This window comes from Rhinatrema bivittatum, chromosome 4, assembly GCF_901001135.1.
Source record: "Rhinatrema bivittatum chromosome 4, aRhiBiv1.1, whole genome shotgun sequence".
Taxonomy (NCBI): Eukaryota; Metazoa; Chordata; class Amphibia; order Gymnophiona; family Rhinatrematidae; genus Rhinatrema; species Rhinatrema bivittatum.
The window spans coordinates 469476676-469501521 of record NC_042618.1 but is presented as its reverse complement, the minus strand read 5'-3'; the positions used below and the strand labels follow the sequence as shown (position 1 = coordinate 469501521).

The window sequence follows — 24846 nt, the reverse complement described above, 5'->3', positions numbered from 1 at the left end:
TTACTTGCTAATTTGGTAAAAAAATTGCTTACAAACTTGTTAAATTATCCTTTCAAAATAAAGACTACAAAGGCACAGCAAAAGTAGAGGTTTTTGAAGTTTGTTTTTTTTTTTAAACACATACTAAAGGCACATTCAATTGCAGATCAGTGGGAATTTTCAGGGTTTACAGATTCCAGAGGTTTCTTTGCTTGATAAGGTTTTGGAAGCACCTATTCAAGAAGCCAAACTCAGGGAGGCTATTTTATTATAATTAGGGAAATCACCAGGACCTGATGGTTTCAGAGGTGAATGCTATAAAATTAAAAAACATCCTTACCCTGTTAGAAATGTTCCTATCAGCACAGGAAAGAGGCCCATTTGAAGAGGGACATAATTTGGCTGTTTTGCTGCCAAAACCTGGCAAGGATCCTGTTGATCTGGACTCAATCAGAATATCAAAATTTTGGTATCTGTTCTAGCATGTCAAATTCAGATGATACATATGCTCGTGTCCTCTGACCAAACTGGTTTTATTAAGAGGCAGGCACGCCTCTTCCAATTTATTGAAAGCAATTCTAATTGTTGCAAAAAAACGGTCATTAGAAAGCTTAGTCACCAAGAAGGCTTTTAATAGGGTGGAGTGGTCCCATTTATGGTCAGTTCTGAAATACAATTTGAGAACAGTTTGAGATGGGTACAACTAACAAGCTCATCCATTGGCTCAAGTTTGTTAATGGTGTGAGATTGCACAGGAAAGGTTACCCCTTGTCACTATTACTTTAGAGCCTTTGGCTAGCAAATTATGGAATATGATCAGCTTTAGGGGTATTTCGTATAAATGAAAGCAAATCTAAGTTAGCTTATTTGCGGATATGCTTCTGTTTAAGTAATCCCAGAGAAAGCATTCCGGAAATTAATATAAATCTGTTTTGCATGTTTTCAGGTTTAAAATAAGTTACAGTAAACCTGAGACATTTCCTCTGAACCCCAAATTAGCAGAAAGATGGTACAGACCTTATCCTTTGAAATGGAGTTTAGAAGCTATGAAATATCTGGGAATTTGGCTTATTCAATGGAGAAGTTACCTACCTGATAATTTCGTGTGTAGACAGATGGATTCAGGACCAATGGGTTTATGCCAGCTGGAGCCAGCTGACCTCAGATTATACACAACCCTGCAGTGACCCCAGCCTGCCAAGTATTCTCTTCAAAAGCAACTGTGGCCAGACTAGCAAAAAAACTTGATTAAAAACAGGTAACCAGAATTGTACTCAACCAACCATAAAAGCTGAAATCACATAAGATTCTAGGTACCCCAAGCTAGGGACTGGATAAACATTTACCAGTAATCCCTCGAGACCCAGAGCCCCACAGAACTACTGGCACATTCATACAGCAGCCAAGGGCGGGAAGCTAAGTCCATCTGTCTACACCAAGGAAAACAAAATTGACCTAGCACCTGAACCAGAAACACCCGGCTGTTTCACCGTCTGGGAAATCAAGGCCGGCAGTTCATCTCTATGAAAGAGCCACAACATGGTTTGATACAGTTCCAGCCCTGGAGGAATTCCCCATCTTCCAGGGAATCAGGATCGACCTCATCAGTGCCATCTGGATTCCTGTCGGGAACCCCCGCAGAGAGCAGAGGCGAGCCCCGGCACTTAAGCAAAGGACTGGAAGAGGAAGGAGCCACCAGCTGAGGGTCCGACTGGACAGAAATGGGGGAAGTGGAGGACTGCGCCTGAAGAAAGGCTCGTAAGCCCTGAAAAAATTCCACCCAAGAAAAAGCCCAGAAGGAACTGGAGCTGGTCCCACAGAACCGCCCTCACCAGCGGAGCCAGTAAAGGGGAAACCCGAAATCCGGCATCCCCAAGTCAAGGCCATGACCAACCCATCGTCAGGATGGGAAGAGCCAGGCTTAGCAAAATCGAAGACAGACAACTCTCCCTGAGCATCCGAGCAGCGCTGACAGGTTAGAAGCCAGGTCAGGCTGAGAAGCCCTAATATGGCAGGCTACACAAATAGGAAGACGCTTAGGCTTCTTGCTTACAGGTACCTTCGCTGCGGTAAACATGCATAGGAACGGCTCGCGCTCAAAAATGAATTGCGCCCAAAAAAATAAGCGCGGCAAGGTGCACATAACCTGTGCGTTAAGTTACGCACACAAGTTTGTGTGCATAAAAAGCAAGCCCAAAAACCAGGCGCACATGCGCAGAGGCAACGCTGCGCACACCGGCCTATACAGGGCAGCAAAACATGCACAAGAGCACGCGAAAACCGTCACTGAGGCCTACCACACGGCGTGCAAGAAAACATCCTAAGTGTGGGGCCTAACCCACTGGGAGGTCACAACCCGCCAGGCTGTCCAGTTCCCAAATTATAACCACACAATGCAAGATTCCACATTAGGAGTCACCATTCAAAAAAAGGATCTGTGTCTCATCGCTGATAATAAATTGAAATCTTCTGTTCTGTGTGCAACAGCCAAGAAAGCAAACAGAATGCTAGGGATTATTAGGAAAGGAATGGAGAATAAAATATGCCTCCAATTGCTCCATGGTGCATCCTCATGATTGTGTGCTGTTCTAGTCACCACATCTCAAAGCTATAACAGAATTAGAAAGAGTATAGAGAACAGCAACCAAATGATAAAAGGGATGGAACAATTTCCTATGAGGAAGGGCTAAAAAGGACTCTTCAGCTTGGAGGAGAGGTGGCTGAGGGGAGATACAATAGATGTCCAACACAAGTGGAATGGAACAAGTAAAGGAAAATTGGTTCTTACCTGCTAATTTTCTTTCCTGTAGTACCACAGATCAGAAGAAACCTGTAACCTTCTTCAGGATCTGAAATAGAGCGGACTCTCGAGGAATTGAATGAAGAACCCCCTTCTATGGGAGGGCATCTGGACTGATCCGTGGTACTAAAGGGATGAAAATTAGCAGGTAAGAACCAATTTTCCTTTCCCTGTACGTACGCGGATCAGTCCAAACCATGGGATGTACCAAAGCTTCCCTATTTGGAATGGGACATTGGGAGTCCCGCTGGAAGGATGCTGCTCCCAAAGCTGTTGACATCTGTTGCCTGGACGTCTAAATGGTAATGCTTGGCAAAGGTATGCAGAGACTTCCAAGGTTGCTGACCTACAATCTTCTTCTGGCAAGACTGACAGCCCAGGAAGCAGCCTGAGACTGAATCGAATTCGCCTTCAAACCGTCAGGCACAGGCCTACCTGGGGCTACTACCCGGTGATTACTACCCTTACTCAATAAGCCTTCACACGGTTAATGCAACTCCAACATTGCTCTCTGCTTCAACGGCAAGGGGAAATGTGGAAAAGAGGATTTGCATTCAGACAACCAACAAGGACTGAACTACACAGTCTGGGGAAACAAATAAGTGTGGGGGTAGCTTGCTTATTGCGTCAGTTACTACCCTAAACCAATTAAGCCTGATAAGAACATAACATAAGAACATGTCATATTGGGTCAGACCAAGGGTCCATCAAGCCCAGCATCCTGTTTCCAACAGTGGCCAATCCAGGCCATAAGAACCTGGCAAGTACCCAAACACTAAGTCTATCCCTTGCTACTGTTGCTAATAGACAGGCCGATTCAGTAAAAACGCGCGAGAGCGGACGAATGCCCACTCTCCCGGCGCACGCCGGTGCACGCGATATAGTATGCAAATGAGGTGGTGCGGTAGAAACAGGCAAAAGGAGGCGCTAGGGACACTAGCACCTCCCTAGCGCCTACTTTTAGCTCGGAGCGGCGGCTGTCAGCGGGTTTACAGCCGACACTCAATTTTACTGGCGTCTTTGAGCCCGCTGACAGACACAGGCTCGGAAACCGGACGCCAGCAAAATTGAGCATCCGTTTTCGGCCTGACAGCCGCAGGCCGAATTCAAGTTTTGTTTTTTTTTTTTTTACTTTTACTCTTCGGGACTTCTGACTTAATATCGCCAAGATATTAAGTCGGAGGGTGCACAGAAAAGCAGTTTTTACTAGAGATGTGAATCGTGCGATCGATCGTCTTAACGATCGATTTCGGCTGGGAGGGGGAGGGAATCGGATCGCAGTTTGGGTTTTTAAAATATCGTGTAAATCGAAAACTGGCACACTAAAACATCCCTAAAACCTACCCCGACCCTTTAAAATAAATCCACCACCCTCCCGAACCCCCCCAAAATGCCTTAAATTACCTGGGGTCCAGAGGAAGGGTCCCAGTGTGATCTTTCCCTCTCGGACCTCCTTGCGTTGTAGAAATGGCGCCGGCGCTACCTTTGACCTGTCATATGACAGGTGAAACGTAGCGCCCATTTTGTTTTTTTGTCCCCTGACGTCAGGAGATTAGGAGATCGTTCCGGACCCCCGCTGGACTTTTGGCAAGTCTTCTGGGGGTCAGGAGGCCCCCCCAAGCTGGCCAAAAGTCCCTGGGGGTCCAGGAGCGATCTCCTAATCTCCTGACGTCAGGGGACAAAAAAACAAAATGGGCGCTACGTTTCACCTGTCATATGACAGGTCAAAGGTAGCGCCGGCGCCATTTCTACAACGCAAGGAGGTCCGAGAGGGAAAGATCACACCGGGACCCTTCCTCTGGACCCCAGGTAATTTAAGGCATTTTCGGGGGGTGAGGGAGGGTGAGGGATTTATTTTAAAGGGTCGGGGTGGGTTTTAGGGTTGTTTTAGTGTGCCAGTTTTCCCGCCCTCCCCCTTCCCCTCCCCCCGATTTACGATTTTTTGACGATAAATCGGGGGAATTGTTATTGTATCTCGGCTCTAACGATTTTTGACGATTTAAAATATATCGGACGATATTTTAAATCGTCAAAAAACAATTCACATCCCTAGTTTTTACTGCTTTTCTGTGCACTTTCCCGGTGCCGGAAGGAATTACCACCTACCTTTGTGTCTGCGCTAATTTCTGAAAGCAAAATGTGCGGCTTGGCTGCACATTTTACTTTCTGTACCCCGCGCGCATACCTAATAGGGCCATCAACATGCATTTGCATGTTGAGGGCGCTATTAGGTGCCACAGGTTGGACGTGCATTTTCCTCCCCTTACTGAATAAGGGGTAAGGGAAAACGCGAATCCAAGAGCAGGCTAACAGTGCGCACTGTACTGTATCGGCCTGAGAGGTAGCTATTCTCTAAGTCAACTTAGTAGCAGGTAATGGACTTCTCCAAGAACTTATCCAATCCTTTTTTAAACACAGCTACACTAACTGCACTAACCACATCCTCTGGCAACAAATTCCAGAGTTTAATTGTGCTTTGAGTGAAAAAACTTTCTCCGATTAGTTTTAAATGCGCGAAATGCTAACTTCAAAGAGTGTAAATAACAGATTCACATCTACCCGTTCTAGACCTCTCATGATTTTATTTATTTATTTAGCAGTTTTTTATACCAACCTTCATAGTAGATAACCATATCGGATCGGTTTACATTTTAACAAAGGGTAAAACTGAGGTAACAATTCTGGTAAATAATAGATAACAGGAAAAGGAATAAGTCAAAGTTACAATCAACAAGGTATGAAAAACTTGGAGGCTTAAAGACAAGCTGGAAGGAAGATAGAGGCAGGTAGAATAAATATAACATGATACGAATAATTTAACGGGTTAGAGCATATGCTTTAACCAGGAAATGCCAGTGTCCATTGTTCAGGAGGAAGTGTGTCAAAGTCCTTGTAAGAAGTGAGGCTCAAACTAGTGATTATCCGGTGGATCTGGGAAGGCTTGGTGAAAGCCACGTCTTTAGTCTTTTTCTGAAGGTTAAGAGGCAGGGTTCCAATCTGAGATTTGCTGGGATATTGTTCCAGATAGCTGGGCCTGCAATTGAAAAAGCTCTGTCTTTGGTCGTAGAGAGGCGAGTGGCTTTAGTAGGGGGAAATTTCAGAGTGCCTTTGTGGATATCTCTCGTTGGTCTGTTAGAGGAGTGGAGTTTGAAAGGGATATCCAGGTCGAGTTGGAGTTGCTGATGGATGGTTTTGTGTATTAGGGTAATAGATTTGTACAGGATTCTGAAATTTACTGGTAACCAATGTAGGTTTCTGAGGACGGGGGAGATGTGTTCACCGCGGCTGGTGTTGGTCAGCAGTCTCGCTGCCGCATTTTGTAACATCTGCAGTGGTTTGGTGGTAGATTTAGGGAGGCCTAGAAAGAGGGCACTGCAGTAATCTATTTTGGCGAACAGAAGAGCCTGGAGGACTGTCCTGAAGTCTTGGAAAAATAAGAGTGGTCTCAGTCGTTTCAAAACCTGTAGTCTAAAGAAACTGTCTTTGGTAGTTGTGTTGACCATTTTTTTAAGGTTTAGACGATTGTCTATTATTACCCCAAGGTCTCTAACGTGCGTACAGGTGATGTGAGCATTGTGCGGTGAAGGTGGAGGAAGATTGTTTTCATTTGAAGAGATGAAGAGAAGTTCCGTCTTTGAGGCATTGAGGACCAAGTTTAAGCTGTTGAGTAGATTAGTAATGGATAGAAGACAGTTATTCCAGTAGGTGAGAGCTTTTGAGATGGATTCTGTTATTGGGATTAGAATCTGTACATCATCTGCGTACAGATAGTGAATTAGGTTGAGGTCTGTCAGTAGTTGGCAGAGGGGGAGGAGGTATATATTAAAGAGGGTTGGAGATAACGAGGATCCTTGTGGTACGCCAAGGGAAGATTTTGTTAGAGGTGACTCCTTGTTATTGATTTTGACTTTAAAAGTCCTATTGCTGAGAAAGGACCTGAACCAGTTGTGGGCTGATCCGGAGATGCCGATATCCTCAAGGCGATCCAGGAGGATGGTGTGGTTGACTGTGTCGAATGCCGCCGAAATGTCTAACAGAACTAATAAGAAGGAATGTCCTTTGTCTAATCCCATTATAATATGGTCTGTAAGCGAAATGAGGAGGGTCTCCGTGTTGCGTGATTTCCGGAAGCCATATTGCGAGGGGTATAGGATCTTATGGTCCTCTAGATATTCTGAAAGCTGGGTGTTTACCAGTTTCTCTGTAAGTTTGGCAACGAATGGTAGATTGGAGATGGGTCTAAAGTTGGCTAGTACATTAGGGTCTAGATTGTGTTTCTTGAGGAGGGGCTTAAGAGAAGCAGTTTTTAGGCTGTCTGGGTAGCTTCCTTGAGTTAGAAGGCTGTTAATAATATTTGTTAGAGGTCCTGAGATTGTGTCTGGAATAAGCAGCAGGAGTCTTGATGGGATATTATCGGCCGGATGACTAGATGGTTTCTGTCTTTTTAGAATGGATTCAATCTCTTTGGTGGAGATTAATTCGAAGCTGTCCAACTTAGGTTTAGCGAACAAATTGAAATTCTCATCTGATTTGAGAGGTGTTGTATTAGGAGGAAGGAGGGCGAGAGTATTTAGGATCTTCAGTTGAAAAAATGAGGAGAGTTCATTAGCCTTGGATAGAGCTTGTTCGTCTGGAATAGGTGGCGGGGTTGATTTAGTTATTTGTGTTACGTAAGCAAATAGGGCCTGGGCGTCATACTGGTAGTGGTGTATTTTGTTGGCGTAATATTCCTTTTTTTTTTGTAGTATGCAGGTCCTATAGCGATGTAAGAAACCCTTGTATGCTGAAAGGGTAGTTGAGTTGGGGGTTTTTCGCCATCTATTTTCTTTATGGCGTAAGTCCTGTTTCATCTGTTTTAGTTCGGTGCTGAACCAAGGTTGATTCCCCCTTTTTTTTGGATTGATTGTTTTGGAGGTTATTGGGCACCATTTGTTTGCGACTGCTTCAGTAATTGTTTGCCAGGAAGATAGGGCTGAGTCGGGATTAGACAGGTCCAGGTTGGAGAGTTCCTTGGAGAGCTGCTCGCTGAGTATATCAGATGGACATGATTTCCTGAATTGAATGGTGGAAAGGTGCGGAGAGGTGTGAGTCTGTTTGTATGTGGAGAAGGATGATTCTATCAAGAAATGATCTGACCAAGGGATTGGGGTACATGTGGGATCAACCGTGCATGTGAATTTAGAGTTAATGAATATTAAATCCAGGATGTGACCAGCTTTGTGTGTGGGGCTGTTGATAGTCTGAGAGAATCCCATAGCAGTGAGGGTGGTGAGGAAGGCTTCGCAGTTCGCGGTATAGCGTCTGTATGGAGGTTGAAATCACCCATAATCATAGTTGGTAGGTCTAAGTTAATATGTTTTGCTATGGATTCTATGAGGGGTGAAGGGTCGGTTTCTAAAACTCCAGGAGGAGCGTAGACTAACAAAATTTGTAGAAGTTTTGACTTGACTAATCCTAGTTCCAATTTGGATTCAGTCTTGATGGTGTGAGCGGTCAGTCTGAGTTCTTTCTTGGAGGCTAGAAGAAGTCCGCCTCCTCTTTTTTTGTGTCTATGGAAGGTGAAGATGTCATATAACTGGATAGGTAGTTGGTTGGTTAAGGCAATGTCTGAGTTTTTTAACCAGGTTTCTGTGATGGCACAGATGTCTGGGTTGGAGTCCAGGAGGTAATCATTGAGGATGTGTGTCTTTTTAGTTAAAGATTGTGCATTGAGGAGTGTTACTGAGAGTAGCGTGAGGCCTAGAAGTTGGTTCAAAGGAGACGTCATGATTGGAATAATTCTTTTTTGTAAGACGTTTGTGGAGTTAGGTAAGGAGATTCTCCTCTGGTTGTAGATGATTGGGATGTTGTGTGTGAACATGATGAATGATGTTCCGGAAGAGGTTTAGTCTGAGCAATATTTTGATTGTGACTGGATACAACTGGTGAGAGTCTGTATGAAGAAGAGATGTCTGTGGACGGATGAAAGAAGGTGTTTGTCTGAATGAAGGGCGGTTTGGATGATTGTTGAAAGGAAGTCTATAAGCTTGTTGGATTGATTGGAGGAGTGCTCAGTCCTCCTTAGGTGTGGGTGGTTGTTTGATCAAGTGGTGGTAGAGCTCCACTTCTGGAGGTCACTAAGTTTGAGTGCTAAAGTTGAGTGCTGGGGTGAAATGCTGGGGCGAATCTTGGTTGAGAGCTGATGTTGAGTGCTGAGATTTGTATGAATGTTTAAAGCTTGCTGGAGAGGCTGGATGAATGCTGGACGCTTGTTGAAGAGGCTGGATGAATGCTGGACGCTTGAAAGAGGGGCTGGGTGAATGCTGGACGCTTGTTGAAGAGGCTGGGTGAATGCTGGACGCTTGTTGAAGAGGCTGGATGAATGCTGGACGCTTGAAAGAGGGGCTGGGTGAATGCTGGACGCTTGAAAGAGGGGCTGGGTGAATGCTGGACGCTTGTTGAAGAGGCTGGATGAATGCTGGACGCTTGAAAGAGTGGCTGGGTGAATGCTGGACGCTTGAAAGAGGGGCTGGATGAATGCTGGAGAGCTTGCTCTATCATATCCCCCCTCAGTCTTCTCCAAGCTGAAAAGTCCTAACCTCTTTAATCTTTCCTCATAGGGGAGCTGTTCCATTCCCCTTATTTTGGTCGCCCTTCTCTGTACCTTGTCCATCGCAACTATATCTTTTTTGAGATGCGGCAACCAGAATTGTACACAGTATTCAAGGTGGGGTCTCACCATGGAGCGATACAGAGGCATTATGACATTTTCCGTTTTATTCATCATTCCTTTTCTAATAATTCCCAACATTCTGTTTGCTTTTTTGACTGCCGCAGCACACTGAACCGACGATTTCAATGTGTTATCCACTATGACACCTAGATCTCTTTCTTGGGTAGTAGCACCTAATATGGAACCTAACATTGTGTAATTATAGCATGGGTTATTTTTCCCTATATGCATCACCTTGCACTTATCCACATTAAATTTCATCTGCCATTTGGATGCCCAATTTTCCAGTCTCACAAGGTCTTCCTGCAATTTATCACAATCTGCTTGTGATTTAACTACTCTGAACAATTTTGTGTCATCTGCAAATTTGATTCTCACTCGTATTTCTTTCCAGATCATTTATAAATATGTTGAAAAGTAAGGGTCCCCAATACAGATCCCTGAGGCACTCCACTGTCCACTCCCTTCCACTGAGAAAATTGTCCATTTAATCCTACTGTTTCCTGTCTTTTAACCAGTTTACAATCCACGAAAGGACATCGCCACCTATCCCATGACTTTTTACTTTTCCTAGAAGCCTCTCATCAGGAACTTTGTCAAACGCCTTCTGAAAATCCAAGTATACTATATCTACCGGTTCACCTTTACCACATGTTTATTAACTCCTTCAAAAAAGTGAAACAGATTTGTGAGGCAAGACTTGCCCTGGGTAAAGCCATGCTGACTTTGTTCCATTAAACCATGTCTTTCTATATGTTCTGTGATTTTGATGTTTAGAACACTTTCCACTATTTTTCCTGGCACTGAAGTCAGGCTAACCGGTCTGTAGTTTCCCGGATCGCCCCTGGAGCCCTTTTTAAATATTGGGGTTACATTTGCTATCCTCCAGTCTTCAGGTACAATGGATGATTTTAATGATAAGTTATAAATTTTTACTAATAGGTCTGAAATTTCATTTTTTAGTTCCTTCAGAACTCTGGGGTGTATACCATCCTGTCCGGGTGCTTTACTACTCTTCAGTTTGTCAATCAGGCCTACCACATCTAGGTTCACCGTGATTTGATTCAGTCCATCTGAATCATTACCCATGAAAACCTTCTCCATTACGGGTACCTCCCCAACATCCTCTTCAGTAAATACAGAAACAAAGAAATCATTTAATCTTTCCGCGATGGCCTTATCTTCTCTAAGTGCCCCTTTAACCCCTCGATCATCTAACGGTCCAGCTGACTCCCCCTCACAGACTTTCTGCTTCGGATATATTTAAAAAGGTTTTTACTGTGAGTTTTTGCCTCTACAGCCAACTTCTTTTCAATTTCTCTCTTAGCCTGTCTTATCAATGTCTTACATTTAACTTGCCAATGTTTATGCTTTATGCTATTTTCTTCTGTTGGATCCTTCTTCCAATTTTTGAATGAAGATCTTTTGGCTAAAATAGCTTCTTTCACCTCCCCTTTTAACCATGCCGGTAATCGTTTTGCCTTCTTTCCACCTTTCTTAATGTGTGGAATACATCTGGACTGTGCTTCTAGAATGGTATTTTTTAACAATGACCACGCCTCTTGGACATTTTTTACTTTTGTAGCTGCTTTCAGATTTTTTCTAACAATTTTTCTCATTTTATCAAAGTTTCCCTTTTGAAAGTTTAGCACGAGAGCCTTGGATTTGCACACTGTTCCTCTTTGTCATTAAGTCAAATTTGATCATATTATGATCACTATTGCCAAGCGGCCCCACCACCATTACCTCTCTCACCAAGTCCTGTGCTCCACTGAGAATTAGATCTAAAATTGCTCCCTCTCTCGTCGGTTCCTGAACCAATTGCTCCATAAAGCTATCATTTATTCCATCCAGGAACGTTATCTCTCTAGCGTGACCCAATGATACATTTACCCAGAAGCCTGACTTGTGAACTACTCCTGGAATCCTGGCAGAAGTCTGCACCAAAAACTTAGGACATGCTGCATCGTCAGATTAAACTTTCCGATCTGAATTTTAAATTACCAAACACAATAAAACTATTGTTCTAATAAGACACTATGCGGAATTTAGAAATTGTGCGCAGAATGCCCCCCCGGGAGTCGTGTGTCCTGCAAGCTGGGGATATTATACACTCAGGGAGAGCAGCTGCGTGACTGGAGAGAGGATTCCCCCCCCCCCTTCATATCCAGAGAAGCAGCAGAAATCAACAGCTTGATTCATGTACTGAAGGAAGAGGGAGCCCCTAAAGAGTATTCCACTAGGGATCTAACAGAAGCTTGAAATGGGAGAGGGGGGGGGGGGGTTAAGAGTGAAAAAATGTTTGATGCCCATTTAAATTTGTTCCCAGCCAGGAAGAAAGGCCTAGTCATAGTCTGACCAGCACAGGCTGAGGCTGCCCTGCTGTGCTTACATCAAGCCCTAGACGTGACAGGAGGTGGGTGACTGCTGTAAAAGGATGTGGCTGTGACTTAAGACACTTAATGCTGGCCACCCCCATTGTTACCACTTTAAATAATTCATTTCCTGCCTGGCTTACCTTTCTAGTTTCTTGCAGAAGTGAAGTGAGGGGTATTTGGAAAACAAATCATAAAATTGCCCTTTGAACTGAAAGGGATTTCTTTAACCTGCAAGCTTTCTAAATATTTTAGACCACAATCCCTCAAATCCATAGCCTTTAAGGTTCATGCAGGATGTGAAACAGGTAGTTTGAATAGCACATTGTGAAAAAAAAAAAAATCAAATTTCTAGACAAAATGTGAGCCCAAATCAATGACTCCCAACAAAGTGTAAGAGCCCAGGGGCACCTGCCATAGCTATTTCCCCAGGAGAGCACAAATTAGACTGCTGCCCAATAAAATTAAAATACCAAAATAGAAAAAAAATGCTACCCCTTGCAAGTCTGCAAATCTCTCACACACAATGTGACACTGCAAGTCTCTGGAGACACCCCCCCCCCCCCCAGTGGCCGTCTAAAACCATGTAACCCCCCTTTTTCCTTGGCGTCACCTTCAGAGAGGTGGTGAATTACACTTCCGCAGCTCTGGGAAGTGTCAGGGTCCTCCAGGGATCACCAGCGGGGAACCAAATCAGTTTCTGGCAGGCCCAAGGGAAGACTTACCCAACAGAGTCCAATGTCAACAATAGTCTGTCCCAAATAAAGAATTCATTGAAAAGTTCAAAGGTAAAAATTCTACACTGGAGAAATCTTCAGTTGAAACACAGGATACAGCCAAAGAAACCCCACAAGATCAGAAGAAGCCACCGTCAAATACTTTTCAGGCAGAAGTTACACAAAAGTCCCACTTAGCGCCAAGGTACCCTGTGCAGCCTGGGTCAGCTTCTGCCCTGGAGACTTCCCAGCAAGCAGAGTGCCACCTCGACCTTCAGGGTCCTCCTCCTGGATGCCTATAGGAATCTTCTCAGCTGCTTCACAAGCAGCTACAATCCCTTGTCTCAGGATTACACTCCCAAATGCCCCCCCTAAGGAAGAGCATCTTAAATAACCTTCATCACCCTCTTGAGAGGACGTGTACCTCCTACCTGTATTACCAAAAAAAAAGCTAATCACCTCATCCACCTGCAGTCTCCCAAATCCCCTTTTCCCTCTCCCTAACAGGACGGCCATATGCCGAGCGCACCGCCCTGTAGCACCAGCACTCTGTCCTCTGGATGACCGTGGAGAGCATGAACCCTCCGAGCGAGCGCACTCCTTAATGAGCCTGAAAGGCTGGAACCCGGCACAAGTTTGTACCAAACTGCTTGGTGACCCGAGTCAGAGTTACACTCACAAACCCAAGGAGCCAAGCGGTGAAGGCACCACAGCCATCACACAGGAACCCTGAAACAGAGGGAGGGCAGAGCGTAAACAATGCCAGGGAAGGCTTTTACTGTCCAGTGTAAGCACACGGGAAGTGAGAGCATTTTATGCGCAAGGCTAAATAAAAGTCAAACAAGTCATAGGCAAACTTTTTTATTGGTAAGGTATTACATCGCCATCTAGTTTTTGATGGAGAGACTCCCTTCAGCAGGGCAATCCCGAAGTATAAAAAGCACATTTCTAGTGTTTATGATTGAAACTGGGAGTGCAGTGCAGCTGGGCTAATTCCAGAGATTTTTGGTTGGTTTATTTCTGTATATACACACACGCAGATGTAATTATACATATTCATCTCACCATATCGTCTCACCACGGTGTTCCACGTTAAACTCTTGGCTGCCAGGCTCTCTCCTCCCCAGCCTGCCCTGTCCCACAGCCACATCTGTTCAGCTGGAGGACAGAGCCCCACATAGAGCAAAGGGGATCCAAAGACAAGCCCCCCCACAGCAAGGCCATCATCTCATTTAGGAAGTCCACAGCACAGGTAAACCCTTCAGCATTACCGGAGACTTTAAAATTACTTTAAAATGTAAGCTCTTTGGGATATGGACTCTGCTTGAAAAATGTTGTAAGCTGCCTTGAGCAAGCATTGAAAAGAGGTCGGTACAAGTTATTGTATTATTTAAAAAGTCACTTAATCTCCGGGTGCTCAGATGGGAAGGTCTTTAAAGAAGTGATCTAGTAAGGGAGGGGGGGGGGAGAAGCAAGAAAGCTAGGGCTCAAACTCTAATATACCCTGTGATCTTGGCCAAATTGCTTTGCCTTTCGTTGTCCCAGATATCAGCTTACAATGTAAGCCCTCTCCGGGGCAGGGACTTCCTCTACCATGCCTGAAAGACGAACATTGCTACCTACTTTGGTAATAGGCTTTTAAAAAATAAACCCTGCGAGTAAGGCATGGGCACGGACGCCTCAAGGTGAGGAAACGTGTTATTCCTTTTGAATTTGAGACGTACATTTTAAAAAAGTGTGGCTTGAAACTGCTCTGCTCCAGCGGGTCCCAGATAAAGCAGGGGAGGCAGCGGCTCCAGATGAAGCCCCCCCATGCTCTGGAGCTCGCATTTTAGGCAGGGCACCGGCCGAGCCTCCCCTGACCATAGGGCCAGTCTAAGCGCCTACCTGGGCCACCCGAGGGTGCGCGGCCCACTAGGCGGCTAACTCCTGCGCTCTCAGCTGCGCGGGGCTGTAAGGCAACGCCACCCACCGGCCGCCAGCCCAAGCGTCAGAGACCCCGCCGCCGAGTCCGTTTCATGCTACACGCGACGGAGAGAGCGGGGGGGGGGGGGTCCGTGGTACCGACCGGGACGCAGAGCCACGGGAAAGTTAACAGCACGGAACGAAAGGAGGGCTGCGGCTGCCGAGGACGAAAAGTAACGACCGCGCCGGGGAGATGCGCGAGACCTGCGCCGCCGCCGGGACGGAGTCAGGACGAGACGCGCGCGCATGAGAGGAGAAAGTTTCGGGACCGGAGAGGAGGGGGGGGAGGGGGGTCTCTCCCGCATCTTCGCTAAGCGGGGGCTTGCGCCCGGAGCCGCGCCTTACCTTCCACAGACTTCCCGATGCTGTGCAAGTGCGTTATAGAGGGGTAGCGCTCACTCACGTTCCTCAAAAAGCTCCCCAAGGCCTCCGTGCGGTGATAGCCGAAGTCCAACGCCAGCACGGAGGGCAGCAGGAGCAGAGTCAGGCAGAGCGGCTCCATGCTCTGCGGGCACCGACACGGGAGCAGCGGGAAAGAAACGGCCGAGAGCCCTCCCGCCCCGCTAACGCAGGACAGGGGGAGAGAAGCTACGGCTGGGAGCCCCGGCAGCGACCACCAGCGTCCGCATGGCAATCTGCCGGCGCTGAAAACCGGACTTGACTCCCCCCGCGCGGAACGGCTCCGCTTTTATCCCGCTTCGTCGTCGTCGTCCCCCCACCCCTCCCATCCCGCGAGTGCTGCCAGCCGGCTCCGCCCACACTCACGCCTCCGCCGCACTCCCGAACCCCACCCCCGTCCAGTCTCCGCCCAGCGGGGCTCGCACTGCCAATCAGGAGCCGAGGGCGTGGCCAAGCGACCAGCCCGACCCGCCTCCTCTGCCCCTGAAGGAGCTCGCCTGGGTGGAGCCGCGCGGCAAGGGGCGTGATCGCGGAGTTTCGCGTGCTCCGAAGGCGCTCCGCTCCCACGCCCCACCCCCCTCTCTGGAATAAAGCGCCAGAACTTCGGCACGGGCACGTTTCCGCCGCTGGCGGGAGGGACCGACGCCTTTCGGGGTCTCGTGTCGCGCTGGTGGATGTACGGTTGTCCTCCCCGCTGTGGCTTCCCTCGATCTGGCCTTACTGGGGCGAGGCGGTACAACATCGGGATCCACGTGAGACGCCCCCTTGCTATGTCCGGGATCTCGTGCGAGCGAGGTGATGGCACAGAGGGCCCCCAGGTATGTCCTCCGGGCAGAGCCGTACCTATAGTGGGCACCCAGGGGGGATACTTCTTTGGCGCCCCCCCCCCTCCACCCCATATATAGTTTTAACATTTCTTAAACATCGATAAAATATTTCAAAACAGCAGACATGTCAAACACCACCCAATAATTAAAACTAATAAGGATTTTAAAAATCTACCACTCTCCATATCTGTCACCCTGAGGTTTTCATGAACTGGGCAGGGCTGGCGGAAGCATTAGGTGAACTAGCCCTGGGGCTAGGGTGCCAACCATTAGGGGGTGCTGCCACCACTCGCGAGCCAGAGGTAGGGTGAGGCACCTGATTCAAAATTCTGTCCAGACCTTGCCTCACTCTGCCTTCATTCTACCCCCCCGCCCCCCAAGACTCAAAAATCCTTGGTGGGTCCAGCAGGGAGCCCATGAGCAATCTGCCGCTCCTGGGCCATCGGCTGCCACTAACCAAAATGGTGCCAGTGGCATTTAGCCCTTACCATGTGACTGTCTACCTGTGCCATTGGCTAGCCTGGGTCACATGATAGGGGCAATGGATGACCAGCGCCATTTTGGTTACTGGAAGCAGATTGCTCCCAGGCCCTCTGCTGGACCACTTGGGGTTTTCGTGAGTCTTGGGGGGTTGGCAGGGTGGAGGGGTTATTTTATTTAAATATGGGGGGGCAGTGTGGCGGCATGTGGTCCCTGCCACTGGAGGTAGGAGTCAGGGCTGCAAGCAGGGGCGCAGAAGGTGCCTAATCCCCGTGCACCGGCCCTGTAACTGGGGGTACATGCACACATACAGAGACACAAACAAAATATGCTCCCTCTGTCTCTCACACATATACACCTTTGATGAGAGACAGAGGGAGCTTGAGTATGTGTGTGTGTGTGAAAGAGAGAAGCGCACACGCTTCCTCCATCTCTCTCTCACACATACACACACACACACCTGCTTCTTCTGCATCTCTCACACACGATTCCTGTCTCATCCACGACACACATGCTTCCTGTCTCTCACCCCCACCCCTGCACACAGGTACCCCCTCATAAGTATACACACTCACTCTTCTGTACATTCACCGTCTCATATACACACACAGGCATCCTCTCATTATCACACTCACACCCACCCCCTCTCATACACTGGCACTTACTCTTTCAGGGCCAGTCTCTCACTTCTACGGCCAGCCTCTTCTTTTGCCGCCGTCTCTGGGAGATGCCAGCGGCAACACTGGTCTCTTCCACTGGCAGGGAGTGGAAAGCTCACCAGCATGTCACAGCTTTGTGCCGCCGCAGGACCTTCCTGCTGGTGGCAATGGCACCCTCCCAGTGTTGACACCCGGGGCAGAGTGCCCCCATCGCCCCCCTCCCCCCCCCCTTGGTACGCCTCTGCTTCCAGGCTGCCACATCGGATCGGATGCGCGGAAGGCTTTGGCTCATATTATGCCTGGGTGGGGGGATTTTTAACAGCTCCAGCTCTTTTAATCTGACCGTTTAATGGGGTGGGGGGGTGGAAGGGGCTTTAGAGGCCTCCCACCTGTCCTCAGTACTGCTGCATGTGCCTCCGTCCTCCCTTCTACCTGACAGGTTATGTATGGAAATCTTTACAGGCCAGCGGACACAGGCACACTACCCCCCACCCCCCTAAGATGATGGCGGATAAACAGGACCGGATTAACGGTGCACAAGGAGGGGGATGGTATCCCTGTAGAAACTCTGAGCTCTGCTCCTTCTGTTCCCTACTTACCTGTGCTCTTCTTATCACCTAAACCCAGAGATGGCGAATCGTTTAGGCCCGGCCTGTCAAAAATTCAGAAAATGTCTAACTTGACTCTATTGGTGTGTCATCCCTCCCCCAACAAAACAGACACAAATCTTTACATATTCATTTAAAAACAGTTTCATATAGCACACTAATTATCCTCAGGTATGAAGTCTGAAAAATCAGTGACTCACAAGAGAGGTCCTATAATTTTGTTGGGTGTTGGACGCTTGCGTGTCACCCAAAACATTGTGGTGTGTCACCTTTGACCCGCATGGTCTGCAGTGACCCCGTCCCTCTTCCCTACTTATCTGTGCTCTCCCTATCATCCAGCCATTCCTCACAGGTCTGCAGTGACTCCGCCCCTCTTCCCTACTTACCTGTGCTCCCTTATCACCCAGACATTCCTCACAGGCCTGCCCTGACTCTACCCCTCTTCCCTACTTACCTGTGCTCCCCTGTCACCCAGCCGTACCTCACAGGCCTGCCCTGACTCTGCCCCTTCCCTACTTACCTGTGCTCCCCTGTCACCCAGCCGTACCTCACAGGCCTGCCCTGACTCTACCCCTCTTCCCTACTTACCTGTGCTCCCCTGTCACCCAGCCGTACCTCACAGGCCTGCCCTGACTCTGCCCCTTCCCTACTTACCTGTGCTCCCCTGTCACCCAGCCGTACCTCACAGGTCTGCCCTGACTCTGCCCCTTCCCTACTTACCTGTGCTCCCCTGTCACCCAGCCGTACCTCACAGGCCTGCCCTGACTCTGCCCCTTCCCTACTTGTGCTCCCCTATCACCCAGACATTCCTCACAGGCCTACTCTCCACACCTCTTCCCTGCTTATCTGTGCTCTTCCTATCACCCAGCCATCCCTCACAGGCCTGCCCTGACTCTTCCCTACTTACCTATGCTCCCCTGTCACCCAGCCATCCCTCACAGGCCTGCCCTGACTCTGCCCCTCTGCCCCTCTTCCCTACTTACCTGTGCTCCCCTATCACCCAGACATTCCTCACAGGCCTGCTCTCCACACCTCTTCCCTGCTTATCTGTGCTCCCCTGTCACCCACCCATCCCTCACAGGCCTACCCTGACTCTGCCCCTCTTCCCTGCTTATCTGTGCTCCCCTGTCACCCACCCATCCCTCACAGGCCTACCCTGACTCTGCCCCTCTTCCCTACTTACCTGTGCTCCCCTGTCACCCACCCATCCCTCACAGGCCTACCCTGACTCTGCCCCTCTTCCCTACTTACCTGTGCTCTCCCTCTCACCCAGACATTCCTCACAGGTGGGCAGTGACTCCGCCTCCTTTCCTGTGCTCTCCCTAGCACCCAGGCCCCTGAAGTGACTGCTCCTCTTCCTCCATGTGGCAGAGCGTGTGAGCACATACCAGTCTCACCTGTATCCTAGGGCTGGGGATAGTGGGGAAGGGAAGGGAAGGGAAGGGTCCGGCCGAAATTCGTAGCCCATCCGGACGGGAGGACTCTCCCCCAAAGGAGCAGTCTTCTATAATCTCTCTCTGCTGCAAATGAAGCGCCTCTAGGCCCATGTTTACTCCAGCCATTAATAAAGCAGTGCTGCAGATGACATCAGAGCGTTGCTGCACTTTCCTGTCGGTTGAACCTGCCTCCTGTTCTTGAAGGTTTGCTGGATGGCTTTTGATTTCTCCCATTTTTGGCCTTCCACCTGCCCCTACCGTGGTGCTCCAGACTTTTTTTTTTTAAATTAAAGCAGTTCATATTCATACTTTGGGCCTTATCCGTGGAGCCTAAACTACTGGCGAACCTTACAGGGAGCAGAAAGTGCAGCTGTGCCCACACTTCAGAAAGAGTTGTTTTCCTTGCTGTTATTATTATCTTGTTTTTGCCTGTAAAGGCTATTTACGGCTTCGTACCCAGGGAAGAAGCGGAGGAAAGGAAATACCCTGGGTTGCAGAAGGACTTCTCCTAGGCTTCCCGCGCTCTCGAGGGACTCGGAAGGCCGGGCTTCCCGCTAGCAGTGCTGGGACGCGCTCCACGCGTGTGCAGCAGGGCTAAGCAGACGTTCTGGTAAAACAGGGCAACACGGGATGTTTGCTCAAACAGTTGTCAACTGAGGAATCCACACCCCCCGCCTGTTAGTTCGCCACATCAGCCTCGGAGCACAAAGAAACGCACGCAGCTCCAGGGGTAGGGTCCTCATCTGGGGTGAAGCTAAGAGAAGCCGGGCTCGCCACATCACATGGACATCTCCGGGAAGGGACGGGGTAGGATCCTTTTAGTTTGCTGGCGGACGGTGTCAGCAGTTAAAAAAAAAAAAAGGACTCCCAGGATCATGACATAGACGGGCCTGCTGTGTGACCGCAAATCCAGTTATATCCAACCGCACAGGATTCACACACACAAAAAAAAAAATGAGAAGGCCGGATTGTAAATTCAAAATGGGGAATGCAAGCTTTTAGGGCAAGTTCAGCGCTGAGTACACTTGCCTGGTACGGGATCACTCTCCCCCATGTGAGAAAAAAATCAGCTCGGTGCTGACAGCCACCAAATTATCACAAGTTTCCTTAAACCAGCTAATCTCAACAGCTTGTGTAACCTTTATGAAATAGCTCTGGCAAACGGAGGACACTAGAAGCCCTCTGATTGAAACATAGAAACATAGAAATGAAGGCAGAAGAAGACCAAACGGCCCATCCAGTCTGCCCAGCAAGCTTCACACTTTTTTTCTCATACTTATCTGTTTCTCTTAGCTCTTTGGTTCTATTTCCCTTCCACCCCCACCATTAATGTAGAGAGCAGTGATGGAGCTGCGTTCAAGTGAAAATTGGTCACGCCACCGGCAAAAAAATGTCGGAAGTTGCACAGGAGCTTCTTCATGACAAAAGAAGTAATTAATCCCTCACCTGTGACTGCTCCTGACATGTGGCAGGCAACCGCTGAGATCAGCAGGGGTATCAGAGAGACTGAGCAGCTTCCTGCAGAAGGAGACGAGGAATCAGGGCCAGTACAAGGGTATTAAGCAACTTAGGAAAAAACCCTCAGCCTTGACTTCCCACCACCACCATTAACTTATCCGCACAAGAGCATATCACTCCGGCCCTAGAACAATGCAGTTGGATCACGGTGATTATTGCTCCGTGCTTTTAAGATCTTGTCATTTAGCTGTCTCAAAAGAGCATCTGCTGGTTTACACTCCAGTGAGACATTTACCTTCTGTTGCGTTCGTGCCTGTTCTCGCCCTCGCTCCATCCTCTCTACCTTAGTGGCGACTCCCTTCGGGTCTGACGGACAGGTGCTGCTGCGGCTTCTCCTCGCTGTACTTCCTGGAATCCCCGGGCTGGCCTGACGCTGCAGATCCGCCATGTTCCTGATGACGTAAAGGCACGCGCACGCGCTCCAGAGTTTGTACCGACAAGGGCAGAACCTCGGGGGCGTCCCCCCGTAGTGATGTCATCCACTTCCACTTTAAAAGTCTTTGCTTGCAACTACGAATCGAGTTAGCAAGGGGAAGTCTTTCTCCGCTGCTCTGCCTCCACCACCTTACCAGGGGTACCCGCTCCTCAGGGGCCCCGCTCTCTTCTTGATTTCAGATTGTTAAGACGGGATCCGGTACTCGCTCCTCGAGGGCCTAAGTCCTTGAATGTTCAGAAGGCTCCTTACTGCCTGGAAGCGATCACAGACGTGAACACTGTGAGTTCTACTTCAGATAGGAACCGGTACTCGCTCCACCAGGGCCTATGTTCCTAATCTCCAAGACTCTCTTCAGTCTAAGACGCTATCGCAGGTATGGAGATCGTGAGTCATTATTGTGGATTACAGATAGGAACCGGTACTCGCTCCATGAGGGCCCATGTTCCTAAATCCCTTCTCTACTCTCTTCTATTTCAGAAGCTACTATTATATACCTATATCTTGTGCATTACTATTATAGATTGCAGAGAGGAACCGGTACTCGCTCCATGAGGGCCTATGTTCCTAAAACCCTCCAAAGACTCTCTTCTCTTCCATAAGCCATCTCATACACAGATATTGTGAGTTCTCATTTCAGACTGCTTATAGGAACCAGCACTCGCCTACGGCTCCTGTTCCTGAATATACTGAAGACTGTGTTGCAGAGAAGCCATTACAGATCTCTACTATTGTGAGTGTAACATCTACTACTGGCTATGTATCCAGCATACCCTGTCTACTCACTACCTATAGTCTCTCTCTACAGCTCAGCCACCCAGAGACCGCAATTCCAGTATCTGAGGGACTTCAGCCCTGCCGGACACATCAGCTCACTATTGCCATCTCTGGTGGTTCTACTTCCAGTCTAATAAAGAACTATCTGTGTTTGTCTCCATACTCCAGCCTAGCCGGTGGTCCCTCTCAGGATATCCTCCTGGGGGCGCTGTCATCTGCCATCGGCCCAGGGATTCACCAATTTACCTCAGTGTTCATTCCTTACACTACTAGAGCGGTATTATACGACTGCCACTCTGTGGGAAGCCAGCCCACTACAGATCATTAACTCCGTCTACGGAGCATTACAATTGTTAGCTCTTCCCCTTGGCAGGGTGATCCATAATCGATTGCTAACTCCCTGGCGGACTTATAACAGTTTGCTATCCATAGCAGCAGGGACTGATAACAGATTGTTAACTCCTCTATCTCTAGGAGGAGATCCATATCAGACTGCTAACCACTCCCCCTACAGGAGGAGCTCGATAATAGATAGCTAACTCCGAGCAGCAGAATTATAATAGATTGCCAACTCCTCCTCTGGAGGAGCAGATCTACAACAGATTGCTAACTCTGCAGTCTAATCCACAACAGAGTGCTAACTCCTCCCTTCTTGAGGAGCCAAGCCTAACACCTTCTTCACAAAAGACACTCCTACACATCCCTGCAAGACTTAACCGACAGAGGGGGCCAGGATGGTGCTGCGGGACAGGCTGTGCGCTGCAAGAGCTCCAGATGTTTGGTCAAAAGAAAAGGAAGACTGAGGACTTACCCAGCAGCCTTCGTTTCTTCCTCGTCGATGTCGCTGATAGGGACTTTTGTCTGCGACTTCCACCTGGATCCAGGGTATTTGAAGGGAGAAGCTGACTCCTTGTCTCCCCCAGACTGGAGTGCACTCCTTTGCCCTGAATTGAGAGAAGCGCTGTTGTATCCTGCAGAAGATCGAACATCCACGTATCTCTACCATCTCAGCGCTGATCGATGACATCACAGGGCCATGTTTGCTTGCAGGGAGAGCTGCAAATAGAATCAAGATATCTTCAAAGGGAATGATTTAAACCATGAGAAAAGTAAAGACACAAATTAGGGAACATTGTAGTAGAATTCGTAATTCTGTTGATAATGCCCCGTTTGGTTGAGCATTGGTAGCAATATATAATTTTATCCACTGATTTCCAGTATTATGAAATATATATATATAGTGGACCCTCTCCTGAAGAAGCTTTGAGAAGCAAAATGTTGCGTGGAAGTCCTCTGTGATTTTTTTATCTTGTTGTGTATATATGGTGTATGAGTGGTGTGTGGTATGTTGTTTTTTTTAATGTAAATCAGTCTCTATAGTGAATACATTGTTGAAATAAATTGTTGTATATATTTTGTAATTTTGGGGATTAATAAAAATACATTGTATGTTTTGTGGATATATCATTTTTTTGCTTTGTTATAACAAATATTTCTGTCTGATGTTCACTATGGAAGGGTCTGGAGCCAGGACCACATAAAACAAACACCAATAAGACAATAAATGAGGTAAACCTGCAAATGTTATCCCTGCTCTGGGTAACCCTATTTTCCAACATTGGTCTGCGATGGGGCCGGTGGATACTGACACGACGAGAGGAGTGGGACCTCCATCGGTTTTTTGCATTCCTCCCCATTTTAACTAAGGGTAATGCCTCTCTAATTGTTCTCACTGAGGCCGAGGTAAGTTTTCTTGAGACCACGCCCAAGTTTAACAAAATTGCTACATGGGCCCGACATCTCCTTTCCGCCTTCCCCACCTGGCTCTCTCATCTGGGGAGTGGAATGAAGGTCTCGGAGAGGATGTTTCCCCCGGAGAGGATTGCCTGGGCCTGTCTGATGATCTACAGATAACTATAAACCATTAAGGTTTATTGTTATACTCGTTTAATGTCCCCCATTAAGGTTAATGTTACACTGTAAAAGTAGTAAGACACCCCTGTCATACTACTCCCAACTGTTATAAGGTGAACCGATGTGATGTACACCAACGAATGTCGGTATATAAAAGCAAATAAATAAATAAAAACACTTGAGGGAAATTCAGTTTCCGTTATTGCATAGAACATATAGCTCTAGGGCTCGGGGTGTCTTGATGAAACCGGGGGACTCTGATGCTTGTTTAAAGCTCCTCCCAGTACTCTTTGTCCTGTGTTCACTGGGTGCCCCCCGATTACAGCCGTTTTGGAATCGCATCCCGACTTACTTAGATAAACCTTTGGGTTGCGATCTCTCCTGGTCAGGGGTTTCTGTGGATTTCTGCTTTTGGGATACTGAGTGTTTGTTACCTTGGCTGTGGAAGTTATTCTGCTGAGCTGGGAATCTGGGGCTGTGCCTTCCTTCCCCCAGTGGAAAGGAAAGCCTTGATGAGACAGACTGCAAGCTCGACACTAATCTGGAAGCAGGACCTGGTGACTCACAGCCTTCAAGGTTATTTTGTCTTGTGGGACAAGTTGCTTTCTTCCTCTTAAAGCATCTACTTTGCCAGGGTCACGCTGGATGACCTAATCACTCTCTTACTGGAACTTTTTTCCTTTTTTTATGTCTCGTGGGTTGCTTTTGGTGGGTTTGTATGTTGGTGTGGTGGATGGGTGGGTTTGTCTGTGGGTGTGTGGATGGTTTTTGGTCTATAAGGGTTTTCAAGGTTAGAAAGCTGGGTCATTTTGCTTCCATCTGTACCAATGAGCGTGCTGTGGTTGTTCTCCGCTGTCGTTTATTGTTCTTTTGCAATTGACTCAATAAAAACAAATTTAATAAAAAAAAAGAAGTGAAGTAAACCTCAATCAGTTTTCAGAACAGTGTGTTCACGAGGAGCTAACTAAACTTAAAAGTAGACAAGGCGATGAGGCTGGATGGGATACATCCGAGGGTATTGGGGAAACTTAGAGAAGCCCTAGCAGCTCCGCTGGTGACCTTTTCAATGCTTCTTTAGAGTCAGCAGTAGTTCTGGAGGGCTGGAGAAGGGCAGATGTGGTTCCTATTCATAAAAGTGGAAGTAAGGAGGAAGCTGGGAGCAAACTAATGGAATCGCTGCTAAAACAGAGGAGAGTGCAATGTTTGGAATCCAATGTATTGCAAGATCCGAGGCAGCAGGGTTTTACC

At 47.8% G+C, this 24846-nt stretch overlaps 2 protein-coding genes across 3 annotated transcripts in view; one reads left to right on the top strand and one right to left on the bottom strand.

Moving 5' to 3' along the window:
- The window catches only part of CPM (carboxypeptidase M), a 62133-nt gene extending 46891 nt beyond the window's left edge, over positions 1-15242 (bottom strand). Inside the window, exon 1 of the mRNA XM_029597224.1 lies at positions 14893-15242. Within this exon, the coding sequence (XP_029453084.1) occupies positions 14893-15049 (157 nt within the window). The 5' untranslated portion in view covers positions 15050-15242. The remainder of the gene's footprint in view (positions 1-14892) is intronic.
- Positions 15243-15549: 307 nt separating this feature from the next.
- The window catches only part of LOC115089182, a 43442-nt gene continuing 34145 nt past the window's right edge, over positions 15550-24846 (top strand). For both annotated transcript variants that reach the window (XR_003856021.1, XM_029597223.1), the window contains exon 1: positions 15550-15764. The gene's annotated coding sequence lies outside the window, so the exon portion shown is untranslated. The remainder of the gene's footprint in view (positions 15765-24846) is intronic.